We start from the raw sequence: 25,962 nt of genomic DNA on the forward strand, positions 1-25,962 counted from the left end.
CCTGCCATTCTTAACCCATTCTGAGAGTATTTAGATTCTAAGTACCAAAGGAGACTCAAGTTTCATCTCCTGAACTTAACTGGTCAAGACTTAACTGGACAAGAGTAATGACAGGAAATAAAATGTATCTTGAAATAAGTTTCCATTTTTAATGTGAGCTAAATAAGCTTACTTAAGTTGTTGAATCCAAGGAATGATACGTTTCATATCGTCGTTCACAGATTTCTCCATGTCATCCAGTGTGGACTGGTCTACAGAATAGAATGCTTATTTATTAACTGCTCATATAGAACAAAATATTTTTAACAAAGTAGCACAAAATATACATGAAAATTGCATTAGGCAGAAAGTAGTATTTTGAAGTCAGAGAAACAGTGAAGACATCATCAGATATTAACATAATTTATTTTCCCTTCTTTAACATTTAGATAAAATTAGTTAAGACTATATTAAAAGCAATAGTAGAAGAGTGGAACAAGTAGCAAGAATTTTGCTAATTTTGGCCTATATTTTAATTCCCTGAACTTCGTCTACCGTTCCTGTGCTGCAACTATATGTACCACAGTGAGCCAATCACAACAAGCAAAGGTTCAAAGGTTATACTGTAATAGACTTCCACTCTAACTCTGGCCAATCTGAGCAGGCTTTTTACAGTGTAGATTCAGGTCCAAAATATTGTCTAATTTGCATGCATAAAAAGCCTGCTTGGATTGGCTGAGTTAGAGAGGCAGTCCGAGCAGCCTGACAGTGATTAGTGCAGGATCAAGTTGGAAAATTCGTTTTGTGGCAATATTCAGACAATTTTCGTTTAGCAGCATATTGAAACATTTTTCGGGATTATACTCGGCATATAAGACGACCCCCAATTTTCGGTTGACTTTTTTTTGTTTCAAAAGTCGTCTTATACGCCAGAAAATACAGTAATTATTATTTTTAACTTGCCTGTATTTTAAATCATAGTATGACAAGTAAGTCTAAAATAACAACAGCTACCTGTATCATTTAACAGAGAATAACCTTCACATAAATGTATTTCTCAGTGGAAAGTTTATCATTTTTTGTATTAGCAAAATACAAATAGAGTTAAAATGGGGCCCCCAAGGAATAAATACCAGTAAGAGTTATTCATTTCTTTCATATCTGTTTTCTACCATTCCCTCTAATACTTTATGGCAGAAAGTTTATTTTCTTTGTTAAAAAATACTTTTCCTTACCAGGAACTATATCATTTATAACTTACCAAGTCCATAAAGCATCAATTGGAACATTCCAGAATGCAAATCTACAAAAATGTGTAGACACTCCGAATTACCACAGGGCTCCAAGATAGGAACAATAAGAGCTGGAAGTGTAGTCTGTATGGAAGCTGGATAATCAAGAATTAAACATTATATTTCTATCTGGATTTAAAAAAGACTACCAGTGAGTATAAATAAATCGACTATGAACCACTCTGAATGTTAAAAGAAAAAAACATGATTCTGAAAACACTTGAGTATGTCAATTATCATAAAAGGATGAATGTAATCTTCAAGGTGATTCGAAGCAAACATCTGTCTCGAATATTAACCAACCCCAATCTTTTTAAAAGATTAAAATGAAAAGTAAAAAAGCTTAACCTAGAGAGAATACAGTGGGTAGGGCAGCCAACTTAGATTTGATCCCAAGTAGCAGGAGTGATTCCTGTGTGCACAGGAGTAACCCCTGAACATTGCCAGGTATGGACACAGCCCAAAAAAAAAAAAAAAAAAACAAAAACCACAAACCAGAAGCAAATAAAATTTTAAACTTGTGAAGTGAGCAGATTTTTAGATTTTTACTTTCATTCAATAATTACCAATAAGCTAATTTTAAGACACATTGTATTAAAATGGGAAAAACAATTTCATGTATGGCCTAAATGCTTTATTCTTTAAAAGGGGAGCAGTTTTCTTGCAATTAGGACCCCTTGTCTCTCACCCCCAAAATTGTTAAGAACTATTAATTATATATTATATAGGGGAAATGTTTTAAGTCATCTGGTATCTCATTTTCTTGGGGGGGGGGTTTGGACCACACCCGGTGATGCTCAGGAATTGCTCCTGGGTTGGAGGACCATATGGGACACCGGGGGATGGAACCACAGTCCATTCTAGGTCAGCCACGTGCAAGGCAAACACCCTACCACTGCGCCACTGCTCCAGCCCCTGGTATCTCATTTTCAAGCTCAAGATAAAATAACTACTGATGGAAGGTGACTGCTAATAGTTAAAACTGCCAATATACTTCCTCAAGTTTCTTACTATTTCCACCAGGCCCAATACACTTTTCTCTTAATCCAAGAAAGGCAGGCACAACAAAATCCAGTGAAAGAGAGAAGCCTCAAAAATTGCACATTGGGAGCCTGGAGCGACAGCACAGTGGGTAGGGTGTTTGCCTTCCATGCAGCCAACCTGGGTTAGATCTCCAGTATCCCATGTAGCCCCCCCTAGCCTAACAAGAGTGATTTCTGAGCAAAGAGCCAAGAGTAACCTCTGAATACCACCGGGTGTGCCCCCCTCCTCAAAAAAAAAAAAAGAAAAGAAAAGTGCACATCATGCTGATCAAACTGATAAGTTGTAAAAGGAATATGCTGCTTTAGTTACTAGTTTGGCTAAAGCTAACTAAGCACAGAATAGCAGGTAGGGAGACAGTGATAATGAGTCACCAGGTGTGATTTCCTTGGGTTACTTTGTAGTTCAACCAGAATAACATGTTCCAATCTTTGCCAGGCATCATTAGGAGGAAAATGTGGTATGTCTATAAAGGTGCTTTTAAAAAGTCAAGTGCTCAAAGATGTGGACTCATTTTTGTTTGTGACTCAAAGGAACAAAACTAATATGAACTTGCAAACATGAAAATGAGTAATGTTACCACTAAAACTTCCAGGGGTCCTCAAACTTTTTAAACAGGGGGCCAGTTCACTATCCTTCAGACTGTTGGAGGGCCAGATTATAGTAAAAACAAAAATTATGAACAAATTTCTATGAACACTGCATATATCTTATTTAGAAGTGAAGAAACAAAATGGGAATAAATACAATATGTGGCCCACGGGCTGTAGTTTGAAGACCCCTGAGTCTTAAACTATCTACACAAGTAACAAAAATTTAGTAGAATATAAAAGATTATAGGAAACAGAAGTCCTATCAGTTTTACAGTTAAGGTATTTGTCTTGCATGCAGCTGGCCCAGGTTCAATACCCAGCATCACATATGGTCCCCCAGCCCCATCCAGGAATAATCCCTCAATGTAGAGCCAGGAGTAAGCAAGCCCTGAGCACTGCTATTCATGGCCTCCAAACAAAACAAAACAAAACAAAACAAAACAAAACAAAACAAAACAAAGACAGGTTCCATAGTCGAATGAATGAAAATGAATTTCTTTCAATATATCTAATTCTATTATATACAAATGTGTAACATGAAAGACCAGCAGAAAAAGTAAAATTATTTCCTTTACAATATTTTACAATTCGGACCACTGTAACAAATGAGCTAAATTCAGGATGTTTCCCTAAAATGAACTACATTAATTTTATTAAAAGTGCCCTGGGATAATGGTGGAGGGCAACAGCTATCGAAGGGTATGGGTTAGAACATTTTAGACATGAAACTCTATCATGAACAATATTATATATATCACAGTGCCTCAAAAAATGGGGGGGGACTTTCTAAGAAGTGCTTACAAAACTGAAGCAGGGTCATTTTTTAAAACATCTGGGTACATTAGTCTCACACCCACCCCAGTTTCAGGGACTGAACAAGTGCTCTACCACTGAGCCCTGAGGTTCTACCCTTACACTGATGTCTCCCCACCCCAACCCCATCCCCGGCAGTGGCAGAAATAGAACCTGTAACTCACACATGCAAGGTAAGAGCTCTACCTTTCCTGGCTACTTTCTTGGCTCTTTAAACATCTGGGGTAGGCAAGATACCCAAAGGGCTGGAGCACATGCTTTGCAGATGGAAACCCTCATTTGATCCCTGGGGCCACAAGGCCATTTCAACACTTCAGGAAGCAAACCACCCAAGAACTTAGCCAGTGTGGCACCCAAACAAACATAAAAAACATACCTGTACTATTAAATTAACATTACTAATGGAGTATTAATGCATTATTTTTTGGTGTGGGGGACCCTGAAACATGCTTTTCTTTTTTTTTTTTTTTTGGTTTTTGGGCCACACCCGGTAACGCTCAGGGGTTACTCCTGGCTATGCGCTCAGAAGTCGCTCCTGGCTTCTTGGGGGACCATATGGGACGCCGGGGGATCGAACCGCGGTCCGTCTCCTAGGCTAGCGCAGGTAAGGCAGGCACCTTACCTCCAGCGCCACCGCCCGGCCCCGAAACATGCTTTTCTATCGAAACTACAGTGATCAAGACTACATGAAGAGTAAAAACATACAAACATGAATGGAAAAATAAGTGAAAGGGGCCAGAACTAGAGGGTAACGTGCTTATTTTGCATGTGGCTAACCTGGGTTCTATCCCAAGCATCCTATATGGTCTCCCAAGCACTGTCAGAAGTGATCACTGGAGGCCAGAGAGATAGTAGTTGTAAGTCATTTGCCTTGCAGGCAGCCAACCCGGGAGGGACCCAGCTTGATTCCTGGCATCCCCTATGGTCCCCGGAGCTCGCCAGGAGCAATTTCTGATCACAGAGCCAGGAATAACCCCTGAGCATTGCCAGGTATGGCCCAGAAACCAATCAATCAATAAATAAACTGCTTTTAAAAAAAAGTGATCCCTGGCTGAGCAAAGAGTCAAGAGCCACGAGCACAGCAGAGTATGGTCTAAAAACCAATAATTAAATTTAAAAAATAAATGAAAGCATCCTCCCTACTACATTCATCTGAGGCAGGATGGATGGAGCAGACCCCAATGTAGACATGCCCTTCGACTCCAAAACGAAGGCCTTGAATAAAGAACGTAGCATCTTTCTCTAACCACCATCTCCCCATACTATTAACACTTTTTGTTTGAAAGCCATTGCCTAAGTCTATCCTCACTGGGATTGGCCATTCAGGAGTGCTCACACCAACACCCTGGAGTTAGAAACACCAGGACCTAACACGGAAATGAGCCAGTCGGGAGCAGACAGGTGACCCTGTATTCTGGTGACACAGGTAGAACCAGAGTTGCAAAATGCTGAAGAGAAATCTTGGCAACTGCCAAGAACAGCATACAAAACCACTCTTATGTAAACACATGCTTGGGTATCTTTTTTTTTTTTTTTTTGGTTTTTGGGCCACACCCGGCAGTGTTCAGGGGTTACTCCTGGCTTCCTGCTCAGAAATAGCTCCTGGCAGGCACGGGGGACCATATGGGACACCGGGATTCGAACCAACCACCTTTGGTCCTGGATCGGCTGCTTGCAAGGCAAACGCCGCTGGGCTATCTCTCCGGGCCCCTGGGTATCTATTTTTCCAGGTGATTTAAATATCCCCTAAGCAAGCCCAAGTTTTTCACTGACTGAGACTTAGTGACTGATGATACTAAAGTAAACCAGAGGGCTGGTGATGTGGCTTAAGTGGTTGGAGCACAAAGCCCCTCTGACACAGCCAGGTGTGCCCGTTCCCCACAATAACCGAAAAAGATTAGAGCCAGTCTACCAAACCCTTATTTCCTGCAATCTCAACAATGAACACACATCATTTTAGCATTTAAAAAATTAGAAATGAAAATTATGAGGCAAGGGTTAGAGATTAACAATAGAACACATGCTTTATGAGCTGAAGGCCCTGGGTTCAGCAACTGGCACCCCACTAATAAAAAAGAGAGAAATTAAAATTGCAAGCATACTTCAAAACGAAGGGGCAAGATTAGAGCCATAGTACAACAGGTAGGGTACTTGCCTTACACTTAACAGACCTGTTTTTGATCCCTGGCACCCCACAGAATTCCCTAAGCTCTGCTAGGAGTGATCCCTGAGTGCAGAGCCAGAAGTAAGCCCTGAGTTATGGGCATTTGCTCAACACCAGGGTGACGCAAACACTGAGCAGATACTTCATATTCATGACATTGGCTAGAAACAGGCAGTAACAAGTAATGGCGAAGAAGTGAACTGGAAGCCCCACACACTACTGGTGTAATTATAAAGTACTGTAAAATATGTCAAAATGCCAAACATGTATTTGACATTTGACCCATTCTCAAAAACTAAAGATGTTATACAAAAACCTATACGAGAAAGTTGAGAGCAGCATTATATTGCAAACAAAAGGAAAAATAAGCTAAAATCTAACCAGTTATAAAAGCAACTTTGAGCGGGCCAGAACAATAAAGAACACAGTGATTAGGGCATCTGCTTTACATACAACCGAACCAGTTTCAATCTTGGCATTCCATAAAGTCTCCAAAGCACTGCCAGGGAGTGATTGCTGAGTGTAGAACCAAGAGAAATAAACCCTGAGTATTGTTGGTTGTGACGCCCCCAAAACAAAAACAAAAAAATGCAACCTTGAAGAGATAAATAAGATGTGGTATACAAGAGATAATCTGATAGTAGAAATGGAGTAGTGGGGCCAGACAGATAGCTCATTGGACTGAGTGCATGCTTTACATTCAAGGAGCGCAGGTTGGACCTCCAGAAGCAAAGCACATCCCTGAGCGACCCCCGAGCACTAAGCCAGGAGTAAACCCAGCACCATGAGTATGCCATCAAAACCAAAGCCAAAAATATAAAATGTATGGAAACATACTATAACATGGACAAACAAAAAACATTATGCTAAAACAATATGCAAACACATTATATGGTTTCATTTCTTTAAAGGTAAATCTAGTGAAAACAAGTCAATGGCACAACCATACATAGGACTAATGAGCATGCTTAGCCTGCATGTGAGAGCCCAGGTAAATCCCCAGCACTGCACAGGGTCCTGAACACCCACCAGCTGGGAGTAGTCCAAGACCAGTGGGTCTGGTCCCCAAACTACAGGGCAGAATATGGGATTTTATCAAGGGTTGTGACTGTTAGTAGGTACAAAGTTTCTTTTTTGTGCAGTTACAATGTGCTACAATCAAGAATTTCCTAAGAGAGTACTGCAAATCACTGAAATGGCAAACAGAATGTGAATTATCTTTAAAAAAAAAGCCATTAAAGAAAAGAACGAAAGAGAGGCATGTATGTAGGTAGGCTTTTGAACTCTAATGAGTCTCAATTATATGTCCCAATCACAATTCTAGGTCAGTATTTGAGGGGTCGGGGTCAGTGACATCTCATCTGAAAACATTGACTTGTTCAACTTTTATGGGGCTTGTGAACTTTGTCCCTCCAGTAGCCACTACATTCCCCAGATTTCTTTAAAGTCCGTGTTTGGGAGCTAAAGAACCAGTATAGCAGATAAGGTGCTATAAGGAGTAAGCCCTGACTTCTGCTAGGCATGGCCCAAAAAACAAAAATAATAAAACTAATATAATATAGTCCATGACTACTTTGCTTTCTTTATTTAGAGTGCAGGTATCATAGTTGATAATACATTTGTTTCCAGGTAAGTGGAAGAGAATGAAAAAAAGAAAAAAAAGTACAATAAGCAAATTTATTAAAATTATTTGATCTCCAATGAAGTTTTTGTCAGAAGGCTTAGTAAACTCTTGTTGCTATGCATTGCTTTTTTTTTTTTTTTTTTTGGTTTCTGGGCCACACCCGGCGGTGCTCAGGGGTTACTCCTGGCTCTCTGCTCAGAAATAGTTCCTGGCAGGCACAGGGGACCATATGGGACACCTGGATTCGAACCAACCACCTTTGGTCCTGGATCGGCTGCTTGCAAGGCAAACACCGCTGTGCTATTTCTCCGGGCCCGCATTGCTTTCTTAAATTAAGCTGCCCTTCCCCTTAGTCTTCAACTCATCTCAGATCCTCTCTCCTTTTACCTCTATTCATTTTCTTTCCCTGAATAAATGCTGTATTCTAACTACCAATTTATTTTTCTGGCTTCCCATGGTGGTTTCTTCCAGCAGCGCTTCCCTTCTCCCCATTTTTTAAAATATATTTTAAATATATTTAAATATATAGTATATTTGATCCCTGACACCAGATGGTCTCCTAAACACTTCAGGGTGTTTCCCTGGTGGCCTCTGAGCATGGCTTGGCCCAAACATCCTACAATAGAAATAAATATATGAAAAGAATAAATTTTGCTCCACTCAAATACAATTACTTGCCATATTGTTTTATCTTTAAAAGAAAAACAACAATATTCATGTTCAAGCTCACCACAAAGAGTGGTGAATGAAGAGGAATAACTACACTGCGAACTATCATAACAATGTGAATGAATGAGGGAAGTAGAAAGCCTGTCTAGAGTACAGGTGGGAGTTGGGTGGGGAGGAGGGAGATTGGCGACTTGGTGATGGGAATATTGCACTGGTGAAGGGGGGTGTTCTTTACATGACTGAAACCCAACTACAATCATATTTGTAATCAAGGTGTTTAAATAAAGATTAAAAATATTCATGTTCTTAAGGGAGGCACCAAGACCAAACAGGTACAAGACTACTAAGTAGTAAGCTAGGTACAGAGTAGACCACATATTCTAGCAGCCCCGGGGGTGAGGGAGGAGGATATGGGAGGTAGGACGAAAACGGAGGTGTAAGGAGGACAAATCGGTGATGGGAATCCCCCCTGATTTTACGTAAATATGTACCTAAAATATTATTGTCAACAATATGTAAGCCACTATGATCAAAATAAAAATTATATTAAAAATATTCATGTTTAAATAGCTTCCATTTCTGGGGCCGGGCGGTGGCGCTAAAGGTAAGGTGCCTGCCTTACCTGCGCTAGCCTAGGAAGGACCGCGGTTCGATCCCCCAGCGTCCCATATGGTCCCCCAAGCCAGGAGCGACTTCTGAGCACATAGCCAGGAGTAACCCCTGAGCATCACTGGGTGTGGCCCAAAAACCAAAATAAATAAATAAATAAATAAATAGCTTCCATTTCTATAGGAAAAATTAAGAAGTGCCTATATGTGCACATTTCAAAATAATGCCAAGTCCCTGGATTATAGAAATGGGAGACGCTTTAAGGAGGAGACAGACTAGAAATAACCTAAGGACCTTGGACACGTTGGTGGTATAGAGGTAGCTATGTACATCGAAATTCTAAGAGTCAACACTAGTATAAGCATATGAGCAAAACTAAAGTAAGTCATTTTTTGGGTGGGGGGGAATGTATTTGCTAAGGAAGCAGGGTAGGGAGAGGAGAAAATCTTGGGCTAGTAAATGACACTGCAGTGGGTTTGGAGTTAGAACACTGAGTATCAGAAATGGTTTCTAACAACTTTGTAGATCTAACTGAAACAAATTTTAGTTTAATTTAAAATTATTTTTAAAACAGTAAATAAAGCCATGCTGAAGTGATAGTACAGCCAGTAGGGATTTTGCACTCAGCAAATCACCAGTTCAATCACCAGCATTACATATGGATCCCAGGAGTGATTCTGAGTGCAGAGTCAGCAGTAAAGCAGTAATCCCTGAGCATCACCAGGTATGGCCCCCAAACAATAAATAAAGAAAGCCAAGCTATGTCAGAAAAAAGAAGGGATAAAGTAGGACAAATCAGGTATCATAATTTAAAATGAAGAAATGCCCAACCTGTACCCAACAAAAGCAGGGGAGAGAAAATCATAAAGACCCTTGAGTAAAAAAACCAGATACTTGGAGCCAGAATGTTAACACAGTGGGTAGGGTGTTTGCCTTGCATGCAGCCGACTTTGGTTCGATCCACAGCATCCTATATGGTTCCCCAAGTTTGCTGAGTACAGAGCCAGGTGTGGCTCCAAAACAAACTAACAAACAAAATCAGATGCTTATTTATAAAAACGAGATACAATCAGAAATGTCAATTTTAAAAGAACCTACAATTCTCACTGGCATTGAAGCCTCTGAGGATGGTTTTGAGTTCCTGGAGTTTCTGATGCGCTCTTGCATGCACGCTGTCAATCAGGAGTTTTTCTATTGATAAGTGATCAATCTAAACAAACAAGAACAGATGGCAAGTTCAATTTAAACATTTTTACTTACAAGTCTGAGAGAAAATTATTGTGCTTCAAAATATTTCCTTTCAGAATCAAGACTCCATATGGGGTGGGGGCTAGAGGACAGTGAATAGGGAATTTGTCTTACATACAGCCCATCTGAGTTCAATCCCTGGCCCCCCCATGCCACACCCTTATCCAGCCATGAGTAATGAACTAATGAACACCCCCTCAAAGAATACAAAAAGCAAACAAAAAGATGTACACTTTATTAACCAACAAAAACAAATATAAAGTTAATTAAGAGAACATAGATGACAGTGATAGCTTAAGTATCACAATATTTTGGCAAACATAGATCAAGATATCTGTTAGCTATCAGACTGGTCAAATACCAGATCTTGGAAAAATGGTGATTTGATCTTCATGATAAAATCTGAAAGGACATCTTTAAAATTAAACAGATATTTAGAAATCTTTTACCTTCATGGCTCTTTCTACTAATTTAGAATCAGAACTTGGCAGAGGAGGATCATGAAAAATTTGTAAAGGCTTGGAAACATCAGTCTCGTCAATTTTAATTGTAACTTTATGAACAGTTGATGGTCCTATTTTTCTTCCAAGAACTTGTTGACTAAAAAGAAAAAAGAACTATTAAGTTTTTTTTTAACATGAACTGTCAACTTCTTTAAATTTAAAAAAAAGTTCTATTGGGAGCCTGAGTGATAGTACAATGGTTAAGCTCATGCCTTGCATGCAGCCGACCTGGGTTTTTGATTCCTGGTATCCCATAGGGTCCCCTGCACATCCAACAGGAGTGATTTCTCAGTACAGAGTCAGGAGAAACCCCTGAGCACTCCAGGAAATAAATAAGTTCATATTAGAAAGGCATATATTTAACTTACTGCATTTAAAACTTTTACACTGAACTCAAAGGGGTGCGGCGACAGCTTGAAGGGCTATGTGGGTGGCCCAGCCAGGTTCAATCCCTGGCATCACAAGCACCAATCTCGAACCCAGAGCCAGAAGCTGCGCCGAGCATCACCACACATGCCCTCCAAATCAGAACAAAAGAATAGGTAATAGTATGCTGTAGGCGGCGGCTTCTGTCCTACAGCCATCAGTGGGATTTCAATGAATCCACTTCAGGGAGAGTGGGTTGCACAGGCGGCAAAATGTGAAATAATGAAAGCACACACAGAGTATGTGGGGTCAACACATCTCTGGCAGGAGTGCGAAGAAAAGTTTATTTTCCAAACAGCGGGTTTTAGAGGAGTAAACCAGTCCACAGGTGAAAAGATTAAAGCATATGGGAGTGAGTTGTAACAATTGAGTTGCAAAGGAAAAGGTTACACTTAGGGCAGCTTTTTTTGTGTGTGTGTGTATTTTTTGGGTCACACCTGGCAGTGCTCAGGGGTTACTCCTGGCTTCTTGCTCAGAAATTTGCTCCTGGCAGGCACGGAGGACCATATGGGACGGGATTCGAACTGTTGACCTTCTGCATGAAAGGCTATTTCAGCTCTCCACATCAGGGAAATCTAGGGATATATCTGGTGTTTTCCCTAAAAATGGAGATGATTTTGCATGCTGTGGCAACAGTACAAATAGATCAATGTCTACATATTTAAAACATGCCATGTTCTGAGAAAGGAGTCAATTATGGAAGCCATATGTGGCTTTTAGACACCATGGGAGCTAACTATACAAATCATGTTGCTAGACACACAGCTACTACTCTATAGGAAATCAGATGTAGGCAAAAGAAAAAGAAGGTAGTTTTTTTTTTTTTTTTTTTTGTTTTGTTTTTGGGCCACACCCGTTTGACGCTCAGGGGTTACTCCTGGCTAAGCGCTCAGAAATCGCCCCTGGCTTGGGGGGACCATATGGGACGCCGGGGGATCGAACCGCGGTCCTTCCTTGGCTAGCGCTTGCAAGGCAGACACCTTACCTCCAGCGCCACCTACCCGGCCCCAAAAGAAGGTAGTTTTAATGTGAGAGCACAAATTCACAGAATGAGCTGTATACTTACTTCCAAACTGAGAGTGTGAGGCACTTTCCAGCATGATACCTTTCCACCTGCACAAGGTCTCCCCACCGCTCCCGGATTAACAACAGGGTTTGGGAATGTAACACTTCTAATTGAAGTGATAAGCAAAAAGAATCTGATGGATATTGTTAAGTGAATTAAACATATTACCACAACCGTCAACAAAATCATACACATTCCATTTTAACAAAAACTCTATTCCCCAAAAGGTGGCACTGAGGGAAATTCTTGGAATTCTATTTCTCCAATGACATTCTGAAAAAGCTTTAAATAGGTGGCAAAATTTTAACAAAAAGTTTTCTGTTGCATCTTGAACCATTTAAACAAAATCTTGGTTGTCCCTTAATTTGTCAAGTTTAAAAACTAGGAAAACAATATAGTAACTTGGTACCTGTTCTAAAGCATCACTTGTGGGGAATGGTAGGTCATACTCAGCAGTGCTCAGGGCTTCTCTGGGCAGGTTTGGGGGACCACAGGGGATACCAAGAATCAAACCTAGGGATCAGAGTGGTGGCACAAGCCATGAGGCGTCTGCCTTGCATGCGCTAGCCTAGGATGAACCTCGGTTCGATCCCCCGGCGTCCTATATGGTTCCCCAAGCCAGGAGTGATTTCTGAGCCCGTAGCTAGGAGTAACCCCTGAGCATCACCGGTTTTGTCCCAAAACCCAAAACCTCAAAAAAAATCAAACCAAGATTGGCTACGTGCAAGGCAAGCTCTCTGCCCACTGTACTATCACTCCAGCCTCTCTAATGTATCACTTTTTATTTCTACCTGCAATATCAACGGTAAACTCAAAACTTAAGTTTATCATACTCACATATATTACTATTCTTCACATGAACCAGTTTCCCAAGCCCATTTCTAACAGAAAGGAAGCAAAGCGGGAGAGTCTTTTTGGATTTTTGATTTTGGTAACCCCGGCAGCACTCAGGGGTTACTCCTGCTCTATGCTCAGGGGATCATATGGGATGCCGGGATTTGAACCAATGACCTTCTGCATGCAAGGCAAACGCTTTACCTCCATGCTATCTCTCTGGCCCCAGAGGGAGAGTCTTGGGACCAAAAAAAAAAAAAAAAGGAAAGAAAGAAAACCGAAAATCACCAATGTGGTAGGAAAAAGAGACATAATTCCTTATACATACATCACTCAAGTTTCAAAAGGATACGGAGGCAATTGTACATGTCCTGAAGAGGTTTCTCATCAGCAAAAAGCCTGGACTGCACCAGCTGATGGATAAAGTTAATCTGCATACTATGAACTAGTGTTCTCCCATCTAATATTGGCAGGAGAAAAAAAGGTGGTTAATCAGTTAAGTGCACAGTCTGTGTTACATAGTAATAAATAAGAAAAGACTATACTTGCAATGAGTTTTGTCTGCTTTTGGGTCACACCTGGCAGTGTTCAGGGGTTACACTCCTGGCTCTGCACTCAGAAACTACTGGCAGGCTCAGGGGACCATATAGGATGCTGGGGATCAAACCCAAGTTGGCTATGTCAAGACAAATGCCCTACTTGCTGTGATATCATTCTGACTCCCCTCGCAATAAATTTTATTTTAAATTGAAATGATCTATGGAAACTAGAGAATATTCCTTTGAGGATTTGGCAACATCTATGGCTAAAGGGTAGTTAGGATTATCAAAAATTTGCTTCAAAAATTTTTTTGCTTCAAAAAAATTTTTGCTTCAAATTTCAGGACAAATTACAACACTAGTAATTAGAAATTACTCTGTAAAAATGTTTCAATATTACAAAAATATTGATCACATGTAAGAATAATATCTTCAGCTACCAGCATGGGGTTCGGCAGGCCTCTGCCATGCCAGACGCCTTCTTAACCAGACCTAGGGGGGGTATGGGACTTGAGTAACCCCAGCACCCCTCTACTGTCTTGCTCCAGATCTCCAGGGCTTTTCCGGGCCACACGCCTGGGCAAGCCAGCGAGGTGGGTCCCTTGGAGGAGCTTGAAGGTTGCCCTAGGCTTTACTTGTGGGTTGCACTAAAGCAGTCACTGGTAATCTCTTACCAGTCTATATTTTCAAATGCACAAGATACATATTCAGAATGTCCATTTTGTACTCTGCCCTTTCGCATACCCCTACAAAAAGATCATTTTTCTCTTAACTCTCTCACCCCCTATCATCATTACTCCACATTTACCCTCTTTAACTTAAGTACTGTAGAATCCTAAGTCACAGACCATAGTGGTGCCCTGGAGTTAACACCCTCCCAACTATTTCAAAAGGCATAGAATGTACACGTATGTCTTTCCAACATTTTATGTGTGTTTTCTTTTACGGCTATAACTCTTGCGGAATATTTTCTTATACACTGATGATTTCCCTTTTTTGTATCTTTTCTTCTCTTTGTGAACTGTTCAATAGGGAATTTGGTGAAAGAGTCCCTTAGTTTAATGCTTTCGTTCGAACCAAGTCATGGGTATTGTTGGACATGTTCTTACGCCCCCATATACTCTGATAACGCCACGTGGCTTTATTTCTTGTTTGCTTAGGCACATTAAAACGGGAATACTATACATACAAATAAGTTCTTATCTAATAGAGATGGGAACACATAAATTGTGTAATGCAATAGGACCTTACACCCTGAACATTGACATAATGACCTGGCACAGGCCTCAGAAGAATGGGCATTATCCATTCATCCCCGATCTAGGGAAGACATCTACGAAACATCCAAGGTTGTTTATAACATCACCTGGAGGCAATCGTCTACAAGGGAAGACCCTACCGCTGCTCTGACATCGACCTACTCAAAAGAGACTTCCCTTAACACTGAGAAGACTTAACAACAACAATGACCTGCTTACTGGTCTGGGCTTTCTGTATTGCCCCTTAATTGTGAGGTGAAACTAGAGGATACTCCACACCAGCCTGACTTCAATGTAGGATGTGCAGATTCCAGGATCTTTAATACAGAAACGTGATGCCAACAATAGAGGCTGCGTGAAAAATAAAACTGTATTGGCACTACAGACAATGACTTGGATTGAACAAACTAGTTTGCCTGGAGCCTAGAGTTGGTCTTATGCCAGGAAACTTCAGGGGTAGGGTCTCCTTGTATTTAGACCAAAGCTTTTCCTTTCCATGTCCCCCATATTTTGATGGGCCTATGCAAACAATATTTGCCACTCTAACACCATTTTTACTGTGCTCCTTTGACTAACCCCCAAAAAGCACTTAAATTTTTTATGTTAACTTAAACCAATATGCATGTGCATGAAAATATAAAAAAAATACTATGCCTTCCTTCAATGTTTAAGGAGTCATAGATTTCATGGCTTTAGATTGCTTTGTGTACTGCTAAAAATGTTATAATGTACTACAATCTGGGGACTTGTGGACAAAGTAATTGTACATGGGTTTTGCCTTATTTTTCTTAATGTTCTTTGACTGTAAGTTCAATATTTAGGCGTCATCAAGGGGATTTCTTCTGAAAACTATTTATGGGCGATTGTCCTTCCACTATAACTTTACCTTGTCCTCTTTGCATCATTGTTCTCATAATTAAAATTAAAAAATTAGGGGCCCGGAGAGATAGCACAGCGGCGTTTGCCTTGCAAGCAGCCGATCCAGGACCAAAGGTGGTTGGTTCGAATCCCGGTGTCCCATATGGTCCCCTGTGCCTGCCAGGAGCTATTTCTAAGCAGACAGCCAGGAGTAACCCTTGAGCACCGCCGGGTGTGGCCCCCGCCAAAAAAAAATAAAAATTAAAAATTAAAAAAAAAGGGTAATATCTTCAATCATTCTATCTCTGCATTCCAAATCCAGATTCAACTACTGACTGAAAATACATACTTATCTCTGCACCTGTAGTAAACATGTGCAGACTTTCTTTATCATTCATTACAAATTAACCCAGTGTTTCTCCCAGTCACTTTCCCACTATGATCTCCTTATAACCTTATTTCCTTCCTTTGGTTCCCCCAACCCAGTCCTAGAGGTTGACCCCTAGTTGCATGCCAATTGCAATTCCTTTATGCAGTTTTCACCTGTGTGGCACCCTTTGAATATCCTGGTAGCCAACAGGGTCCATGGTGAAAAAAGGTACCCTAAGCAATACTGAGTATTTACATTACAGGCAATCTAGAGATGGTTTAAAGCTTACTAAGAGGATGTAAACATGTTATATTCAAACATTAGGAACTTGAATACTTGCAGATCTCAGCATTTCTGGGGATCTCAGAACAAATCATCAGTGGATAGCAAAGGACGACGGTACTTACAACGTAAAATCAGTGTTTATTATTTACCTCCTGTTTCCTTATCCTCGACCAGAATTTCTAGCTTGAGGAGACGCCATGGAACATCAGGGTCATCTCCCATCACGGTCAAGGTAGCTTCAAATTCTCCTTCAACTCGAAACTTCACCCGGCCATTTGCTTTTAGAGAAAAGAAGAAGTCATCTATGTTGCAAGGGTTATGGTTATCAACTACCTGGTAACTTTCAGTCTTGCTTATAAGAAATTTTAAACAAATTTCTTTCAATCTAGTGATTCCAATGTCAGCAGTTTCCAGGTCATTTAGGAGGCAAAAAGAAGAGAAGACATGATAGCACAGTGGTAGGGCATTTGCCTTGCATGCAGCCTCCGTCCCGAGTTCGATCCTTGGCATCCCTTATGGTCCTCCAAGCCTGCTGGGAGTAAGCCCTGAGTGCCAGTAGGTGTGGCCCCAAAACAAACAAACAAACAAACAAAAGGAATGGGCTGAGAGATGTCTCAAATAGCTGAAAGTCATGTTTTGCATATAGGAGTCCAGGAGTAACCTCAAAGCACTGCCCCAGGAATAGACCAAAAATCAAAAGCAAATAAAACAAGACAAAGGTAACTAGAAATCAACAAGCAATTCCTTGAGGCTCAAACTTTGGGATCTCATCTTTCTTTTTGCTCTATCAGTGGTCCTCAAAACTATGGCCCGCGGGCCACATATTGTATTTGTATCTGTTTTGTTTCTTCATTGCAAAATAAGATATATGCAGTGTGCATAAGAATTCGTTCATAAGTTTTGTTTTTACTATAGTCAGACCCTCCAATGGTCTGAGGGACAGTGAACTGGACCCCTGTTTAAAAAGTTTGAGGACCCCTGCTAGGCTAGGTGATCTCACCCACTCCCTAGCTTCTAATGCCAGAGTATACATTCAGGTTCCAGAGAAAGGATATGGCTAACCAGTCAATTTGAATACCACCAAAACTGCAGGTCAAACTTCAAAATGGTATTTCTTTGAACCCAAAAACTGTTTTAAAACTATTTTAACAAAGAGCAGGAAAGATAATTTAAAGAGCTAAGAGCTGGCTTTGAACTATCAAAGGTGCTGGAATCCTTGGCACCACATGGTCCCCTGAACACCACCCAATATCACTGGTTCACTGGTCTCAAAGTCAAAAACTGAACAAGAAAATATTCTCACATGTGATTTCCTCTTACATTGCTGCAGATAGAACCCAGAACCTTTCACATGGCAAGGCAAGTGCTCTACTGATGAGCCACATCCCCACTTCCTTTAAGTCAACTCTTTTAAAGACAAACAATTTTTTTGTTTTTTTTTCGGTCATACCCATTTGATGCTCAGGGGTTACTCCTGGCTAAGCGCTCAGAAATGGCCCCTGGCTTGGGGAGACCATATGGGACGCTGGGGGATCGAACCGCGGTCCTTCCTTGGCTAGCGCTTGCAAGGCAGACACCTTACCTCTAGCAGCACCTCTCGGGCCCCAAACAAACATAATTTTAAGTACATACCAACTGTAAGATTTGCTAGCTGAGGAGGAAGATCTGTAGTTACTAGTCGGTGTCTAAGAATCTGATTCAGTTGGTGAAGTGTGGCTTGTTTCTCAAATTTGGTAATTGGGTCTGGAGGAATAATTTTATCCTACAAAAAAAGTTTAAGCAATTTTAGATAATGTTGGGAAAGGCTTTATTTTTACCAGTGCCTATCTTAACACAGTATTTTCTTACTTCCCACAAGGAACACTCACCACAGATTTCTGATGTCTACAGCCAGTAATAGTGACCATTACTACTATGCATTAGAATGCCAATCATCCGTCAATCACCCAATGAAAAGTAATGCAACATGATCATGCTCTATATATTAACCTGACTGAATGTCACTAAAAACTTCTACCAATTCTTGGGCCGGAGAGATAGCATGGAGGTAAGGCATTTGCCTTTCATGCAGGAGGTCATTGGTTCGAATCCCGGCGCCCCATATGGTCCCCTGTGCCTGCCAGGAGCAATTTCTGAGCCTGGAGCCAGGAATAACCCCTGAGCACTGCCGGGTGTGACCCAAAAACCAAAAAAAAAAACAAAAAACTTCTACCAATTCTTAAAAGTATAAAACCCAATATTACCAAGTTAACCAACAACTACCAGAACAACATACCAATATACTATCAGAATAAATAAACCACACTTTAAAAAAAAGCAACTGGTGTGTTGCATTATTGCCCTTTGGATGGTGGTGGATGGTGAATGGAGGAGCCTTTCTCTGATGTCCCAGGCCACGTGGCTCCAACCCCCTCCAGCTGCTGGGTATCTGGGTTCAGGAGAGCGGCAGGTAGAAACTCACAGGCAGGGCCTGGAGAGATAGCACAGCGGTGTTTGCCTTGCAAGCAGCCGATCCAGGACCAAAGGTAGTTGGTTCGAATCCCGGTGTCCCATATGGTCCCCCGTGCCTGCCAGGAGCTATTTCTGAGCACACAGCCAGGAGTAACCCCTGAGCACCGCCGGGTGTGACCCAAAAACCAAAAACCAAAAAGAAAAAAAGTAACTCACAGGCAGGCTTTAGGGTAAATCATCTTTATTCCAGGCCCTGGCCAACATGTGGGGCCTATATCATAACTAACCATTTACACATGCTATCCTCAGCTTGCCCTGAGTCTTAGCTTCTTTCAGCCATCTCTCCTCCTGTCATTTCTCTCTAGCATCCTCCTCCCAATTCCTCCTCAATCCAAATTCCTTTTGCCCTTCCAACCAAAGCCTTTTGTTATCTACCAAAGACCCCTCCCAGAAATGGGAGGTCTATTAGCAGATAAGGTTACAAGAATAGGGGGTGGGGTAACACTGGTGTACAATATTTTCAGAACTAAAATAGGTACAGACTATATGTGTGTGTCTGTCTGTTCACCTTCACCAAGGACAGGGGGACTGACCCATCTATCACTCAGATTCTGACTTGAATTAATTTCAAAACTCCCATTTGAGTTATAGAAAATTAACAGGAACAACATAAAATGTTTGCTTAAAAAAAGAGTGATTTTTAAAAATTGGGCTACTTGATAACAATAGAATCCAATGCCAAAACCTTCAGGCATTGAGCATACTTACCCTAATGCAGGTGGGCAGTCGTGGGTAGGATCCAGTAGTCAGTACATCAATAGCATATGGGATGGCAAAACTAGGCAAGCGAGCATGGACCAGCGCATCTCTAGCTAATGAGGCAAGACGATCGGCAGTGTCCACAAACAAGATGGCTTGCTGATCTAAAAAGCTTGATATCATCTTTAAAGCAAAGGGCAAACAGATTCAATGACATTACAAACACTCATTTTCTATCAGTTTAAAAGGTTAAATAAAAATAAGTTGCTTCTCTATTCTTAAAATCTGGCATAAGGAAAAAAGAAAAAACAGAATAAAAAGGTTTCTTTTGACTCATAGAGACTTCTATAAGAGTTGATTAGTAATAAAGTTAGAAGTTGGGACTCCTGGACTCAGATTGCTTTAGTATGCAATTCAACTAGCCTGTCTGAGCAAGTAAAAAATTTCATTACCTCAGTCTATGCACCTGTAAAACTGAAATAATGTCCTATTCATAAGGTTGCTCTGAGGACTAAATGGTATTGCATATAACCATTTAGAAGAAAGCCTCGAACAATGAAAACAGTCAATAAACTTTGCTCATTCTGTGATCTATTTAGGCCCTCTATCAAAAACTTTCCCATCAACCTTTCTACTTGGAGTGCATTTCACAAAGGTGCCTGAACTAGTAAAGCCCATCATACAGCTGACAAGTGCTTCCTTGAAACTTTTCTTCTGGTTCTATTCCAGAGCAATACCAAAACTTTTCATGTCCTTAAATACTGGACAAGTACCCTAGCTCTATTATTATTGTTATTATTTTGTTTCTATTTGGAGGGGTGCTCTTGGAACCATAAACAGTGCCTGAAAACAAACCTGGACCCCCCTGGATGCAAAGGATACACTCTAGCCATTGGAACAGCTCTCTATCCCCCACCTAAACATTCCAGTTGGTTCTTAATATCACCCAATTTCTGGTTCACCATTCTGGGTTTTTTTGTTTGTTTTTTGTTGGGGGGGGCACACCTGGTGATGCTCAGGGGTTACTCCTGGCTATGCACTCAGAAATCGCTCCTGGCTTGGGGGACCATATGGGACGCTGGGAGATCGAACCGCAGTCCGTCCTAGACAGAGGCCCTATCTCTTGCGCCACCGCTCCGGCCCCTGGTTTACCACTCTGTTCCACTGCCTAGAAATGCTTCAGTTTATAGGTGGCCAACTTGAAATACAATATCCAGAATGAGTGCCTCTATCAAGTACATATTTGCTACATTTTCTTATTTCTATAACTTTGCCCATCAAGCACACATTTGCTACATCTTATTATTTCTACAAACTTGAAACACAATATCCAGAGTGAGTACCCCTATTTGGTACATTTTATTATTTCTACACTCAGTTTTTGACCTGATTTCTGAAACTCTCCGAACAAGCCAGACAGTTCCTATCTTCAGAGATGAGGCAAAGTGAGACTTAGGCTAAGACACTTATCTGAAGAAAGACAGTCAATAAGAGCAGCTAAAAGAAAAAACGTCTCTTTTTATCTTGGACAAGGACAGCCTGGTAGAAGGGCTACTTTCTATAACTAGTAAAATCGATTTTTACCAATACCACTAACCAGGGGTCGGGAACGTTTAAGACATAAAGAGCCACTCAGACTCGTTGCCAAAGGGGAAAAAAAACCTGGGAGCCACAAAACCATCGCCACGTTGAAAACAAATATAACACTGCAGACATTCTTATCTTAATGCTACATACAGGATCCTGCGGTTAGCGGCAGATCTGAAGAAAAAAAGAACTTTTTCCCTTAACAATGTAAAACATATATTTGTGCAAATTAATAGCCAATTAAAATATTTAAGTGATACCGCTCCCCACCTCTGTTATCGGCCCTGCTGTCAGAGCCGCATTTGACTCTGGAGCCCCAGGTTGCGGACCCCTGCACTACGCTCATTAGTAGCCAAAACATCACTCACACAAAGCAAGCTCAACATCAACAAAAGACTCGAATCTTTTGTATATGAATCTCTATTAAGCTCTTTCCCACCCGGAACCACAGGCCTGAAATCTGTCTGATTTAATATATTAAAACCTTTTCAAAACCTCTCTCAATTTCCAGTTTTTGTGGATTCAGATTTAGGTCATTGCAGTCTCTCTTCACTTCATACATTGTAAATATGATTATTAGTCCAAAGTCAAGTTAGTCAGCCCTAGTGGGTTATTGGTACCCTAAACATGGGTAACAAAATTCTCTAAATGGCTTTTCCCAAACCAAACTACACTAGTGTCAGCTATATTCCTGACTTCAAAATCTAATAAGGGTAAAATTTTAGTTTTTAATTACTTATTAATGAATCATCCTTAATGGTCATCATGGGCTTTAAGTATGCACAAATTAGCCATAACATGGGTAATACTAATATTCTTTATAGAGGCTAAAGCTATAGAATAGTGGGCAAGGCACTTGCCCTGTATGCAGCTGACCTGGGCTCCATCCTTGGCAATCCATTGGTCCCACAAGCCCTGTCAGGAGCTATTTCTGAGAGCAAAGCTGTCCCTGAGACCAGCCATGTGTAGCCTCCAAACAAACAAAAACAATAAAATAAAAAATAAAACTTAACTTGAGCATGAAATACTTACAACTACTCTAAAGTAATCAAGACACACAAATGGACAGAAAAACATGAAAAATGTATGACTTCATTAGTCACCAGGGAAATGCAACTCAAAACCACAATGAGAGAGCACTTTATACTTTTTAGGATGGCTAGAATCAGAATGCATGAGAACAAATTGCCCACAGTAGTAGAGACATAGGTTCTTCCATGTTGCTAGCAGGAAGATAGAATGGTGCAGATATTCTGGAAAACAATCTGAAAGGTCCTTAAATAATTAAACATAAAGCAGATTTCCATTCAGCCCACTCCTAAGTATAGACCCACAAATGAAAACAGTTTCACACAGAAACTTTTATGAACTAATAGAGTGAGCAACTTGGCCAGTGTGTACTCCCATCATTGAAACATCAACAAAGAGGGGAGGGGTGGGGAAGGAAAAAAAGGAACATCGACAAAGAGGGGGATGGAATATATTTAAAGCAATGTTATTCATAATCCAAATGAGAAACAACTTAAATGCCCATTAACTGATTGGTGCATACACAAAATGTACTATACACAATTTTCAGCTGTAAGATGGAATTGCGGGGCCGGAGACATGGCATGGAGGTAAGGCATTTGCCTCGCATGCAGAAGGACGGTGGTTCAAACCCCGACATCCCATATGGTCTCCCGAGCCTGCCAGGAGTGATTTCTGAGCATAGAGCCAGGAGTAACCCCTGAGCACTGCCAGGTGTGACCCAAAAACCAAAATCCAAAAAAAAAGGATGGAATTGCATATGGATACATGCTACACCATGCAGGAATAACCCTTGACAAATGACATGCTAAGTGCTAGAAACCAGACACAAAGATCATAGGTTAAAATGTTGAAAGCAGGCAACTTGAGAGAAAAAGGTTTAGAACAGAGGATGAGGGAATACAGGGATGTCACTGAAAGGTAGATTTTTCTTGTTGAGGTAATTTTAAAAATGCTCTACAACCAAGAGTCAGAGTGACAATAGAGTGGGTAGGGCACCTGCCTTGCACACAACTGGCTCACGTTCAATCCCTGGCATCCTATATGGTCCTCCGAGCACCATCAGGAATGATTCCTGAATGAAGAATCACCAAGAGTAACCCCAAAACAAAAGCAAAAATCAAAACAATGCTTTACAATTAGCTGTGGTGATGGGCAAACATATCTGAATATACAAAAAACCATTGACTTGAATACATGAAAGGTTAAGTACATTCCTAAGGAACTGTACGTACATAAGCTAATCACTTGGTCCTCTGTATGTAGTTCAGTCTCTGATTTAAATCTTCTGGCATAATGATGTCTTAAGAAATGGCTACCTTGGGGCCCGAAGAGATAGCACAGCGGCGTTTGCCTTGCAAGCAGCCGATCCAGGACCAAAGGTGGTTGGTTCAAATCCCGGTGTCCCATATGGTCCCCCGTGCCTGCCAGGAGCTATTTCTGAGCAGACAGCCAGGAGTGACCCCTGAGCACTGCTGGGTGTGGCCCAAAAACCAAAAAAAAAAAAAAAGAAGAAGAAAAGAAATGGCTATCTTGGGGCTGGAGTGGTGGCACAGCGGTAGGGTGTTTGCCTTGCTTGCAGCTGACCCAGGAAGGACTGTGGTTTGATCCCCCGGGGTTCCCATATGGTGCCCCAGGCCAGGAGCAATTTCTGTTTTTTGTGGGGGGGGATCACACCCGGCTGCACTCAGGGGTTACTCCCGGCTCACACTCAGAAATTGCCCCTGGCAGGCACCATCCTTCCGCATGGAAGGCAGACGCCTTACCTCTCGCGTCCAAGGAGCAATTTCTGAGTGCATAGCCAGGAGTAACCCCTGAGACTCACGGGGTGTGCCCCCCCCAAAAAAAAAACAAATGAAAAGAAATGGCTACCTTTTATTCTGAGCAGGTACCCATAAACAAAAACTAAGTTTCTACATAAATATATTATCATACAAAAATATACTTACTGGGGCTGAAGAGGGAGTTTAGCCTTGCCCGGGGCTGGCCTAGGTTCAATCCCTAGTATCACACATAGTAGATAGGCCCTAGTACAACTGGTTATGGCCCCAACACACACACACACACACACACACACACTGGGTATGGCCACAACACACACACACTCAGATTAATGGTTCTCAAAAACCACACACACTCACAAAAATGGTTTTCAATACAAACAAGCAGATAAGTTAAAGTAGAACTTAGAAAAACTGGGTTTGGCCCCAACAAACACACACACACACACACACACTCATATTAATGGTTCTTGAAACAAACCACACACACTCACATACACACACAAACTCACAATAATGGTTTTCAATACAAACAAGCAGATAAGTTAAAGCAAAACTTAGAAACAAGGTCTAGTGTAAATTCTCTAAAAGTTATTACATATATATAAAAAAGGCTTAACTCACCGCACATTTTTCCACTTTGCCAGCATTATCAGCCCATTTTACTAATGCTAATAATCGAACAAAGAGTTGACGTGTCCGGCTAGCAAACTGTACTATCTCTATTTTCCTAGAAATAAAAATAATTCTTAATGTACCAACAATTCTAAATAAACATATTTAAAAAAGAACTTCAAAATCGTTTCACTTGCACTAATATATGAATTTATCATTTTATAAACATAAATGAACCACATAAAGTAATTTTTAATATGAATATACTGTCACAATTTATATACTACCTACATTTTATTTTTCACCTCTAAGTAATAAGTCTAATAAAATGTTCCAACAATACATCACATTTTAAAAATGTTTGCTTGTGAGGCCAGAGCAATAGTAGAGGGTAGAGTGCTTGCCTTGCTATTGCCAATCTGGGTCCAATCCCCAACACCCCACAGGATTCCCCAAGTGCTTCCAGGAGTGATCCCTGAGAGCCAAACCAGGAGTAAGCCCTGAGGACCACCTGATATAACCCCCTCCAAAAAACCCCAAGCAAACCAAAAAAATAAGTTTAATTTAATAAAAGATGTTTACTAATAAGTTTATGGATATATGTCAGAAATCAATTGGGTTTCACAGTTAAAATGGCAAGTTATGAATCAGTAATATCTTGGTAAGGGAAAGGAACTGAACATTTTTTTAAACTTTATTTATTGATTGGTTGCTGGGCCACACCAAGCGGTGCTCAGGGCTTACTCCTGGGCTCTGTGCTCAGAAATCGCTCCTGGCAGGCTCAGGGATGCTGAGGATCGAACATGTCCCTTGCCAGTGGCTGCGTATAAGGCAAACACCCTACTGCGATGCTAACTCTCCAGACCCCAGGAACTGAAAAAAAATTTTTTTTTGATTTTTGGGTCACACCCCAGCAGCGCTCAGGAGTTACTCCTGGCTCTACACTCAGAAGTCACTCCTGGCAAGCTCAGGGTACAATATGGGATGCCAGAATTCGAACTGGGGTCTGTTGTCCTGTGTTGGCCGTGTGCAAGGCAAACGCCTTACCACTGTGCAATCACTCTGGCCCCAGGAATTTTAACCAAATTTTAACCAAAACTTAAACCATACTTTCTGCAAAAGGACTGCAATCATGCATTTGTAAAAAGCATGATTAAAAACCCAAATCACCAAACACATTATACAATTTTCCCCCATACTTTCAATGACAAGCTCAGATATTAAATTAACCAAGTTAAAGAGTGAATACTAAAAATAAACTAGATCTGTCCATATCTATTTTAACACTATACCCAAATGTTTTTTCTCCCCAAACTCAGCAGTATTTTTATCATCTCATAAAATTCTAAAACTTAGTACTTTAAGAGCTTTGTTGCCAAGCTATGTGTTAGCTAGACCTGTCAACTTCACGTCAGCTACAAAACTGATCATCGTCCTTTTAATGGTTTACCTGACAATACCAAAAAATAAAATTCAGTAAGCTAGGACTAATGATAAGACCCAGCAGGACACCAACATTCCTTCAAATGAACTCTAACCTATAAATCTTAGAACAGTTTTTCAGTATT

At 40.9% G+C, this 25,962-nt stretch overlaps 1 protein-coding gene across 1 annotated transcript in view; it reads right to left on the bottom strand.

The window, feature by feature from the left end:
* Window positions 1-25,962, bottom strand: part of MED14 (mediator complex subunit 14) — a 90,859-nt gene that overhangs the window by 56,154 nt on the left and 8,743 nt on the right. The window contains exons 3-12 of the mRNA XM_049767146.1: window positions 24,404-24,509; window positions 19,392-19,565; window positions 17,805-17,934; window positions 16,322-16,450; window positions 13,214-13,321; window positions 12,028-12,160; window positions 10,482-10,632; window positions 9,883-9,994; window positions 1,241-1,366; window positions 173-251 (exon numbers count right to left, since the gene is read on the bottom strand). Coding sequence (XP_049623103.1) covers window positions 173-251; window positions 1,241-1,366; window positions 9,883-9,994; window positions 10,482-10,632; window positions 12,028-12,160; window positions 13,214-13,321; window positions 16,322-16,450; window positions 17,805-17,934; window positions 19,392-19,565; window positions 24,404-24,509 — 1,248 coding nt within the window. The remainder of the gene's footprint in view (window positions 1-172; window positions 252-1,240; window positions 1,367-9,882; window positions 9,995-10,481; window positions 10,633-12,027; window positions 12,161-13,213; window positions 13,322-16,321; window positions 16,451-17,804; window positions 17,935-19,391; window positions 19,566-24,403; window positions 24,510-25,962) is intronic.

Source organism: Suncus etruscus, chromosome X (assembly GCF_024139225.1).
Source record: "Suncus etruscus isolate mSunEtr1 chromosome X, mSunEtr1.pri.cur, whole genome shotgun sequence".
Lineage (NCBI taxonomy): Eukaryota > Metazoa > Chordata > Mammalia > Eulipotyphla > Soricidae > Suncus > Suncus etruscus.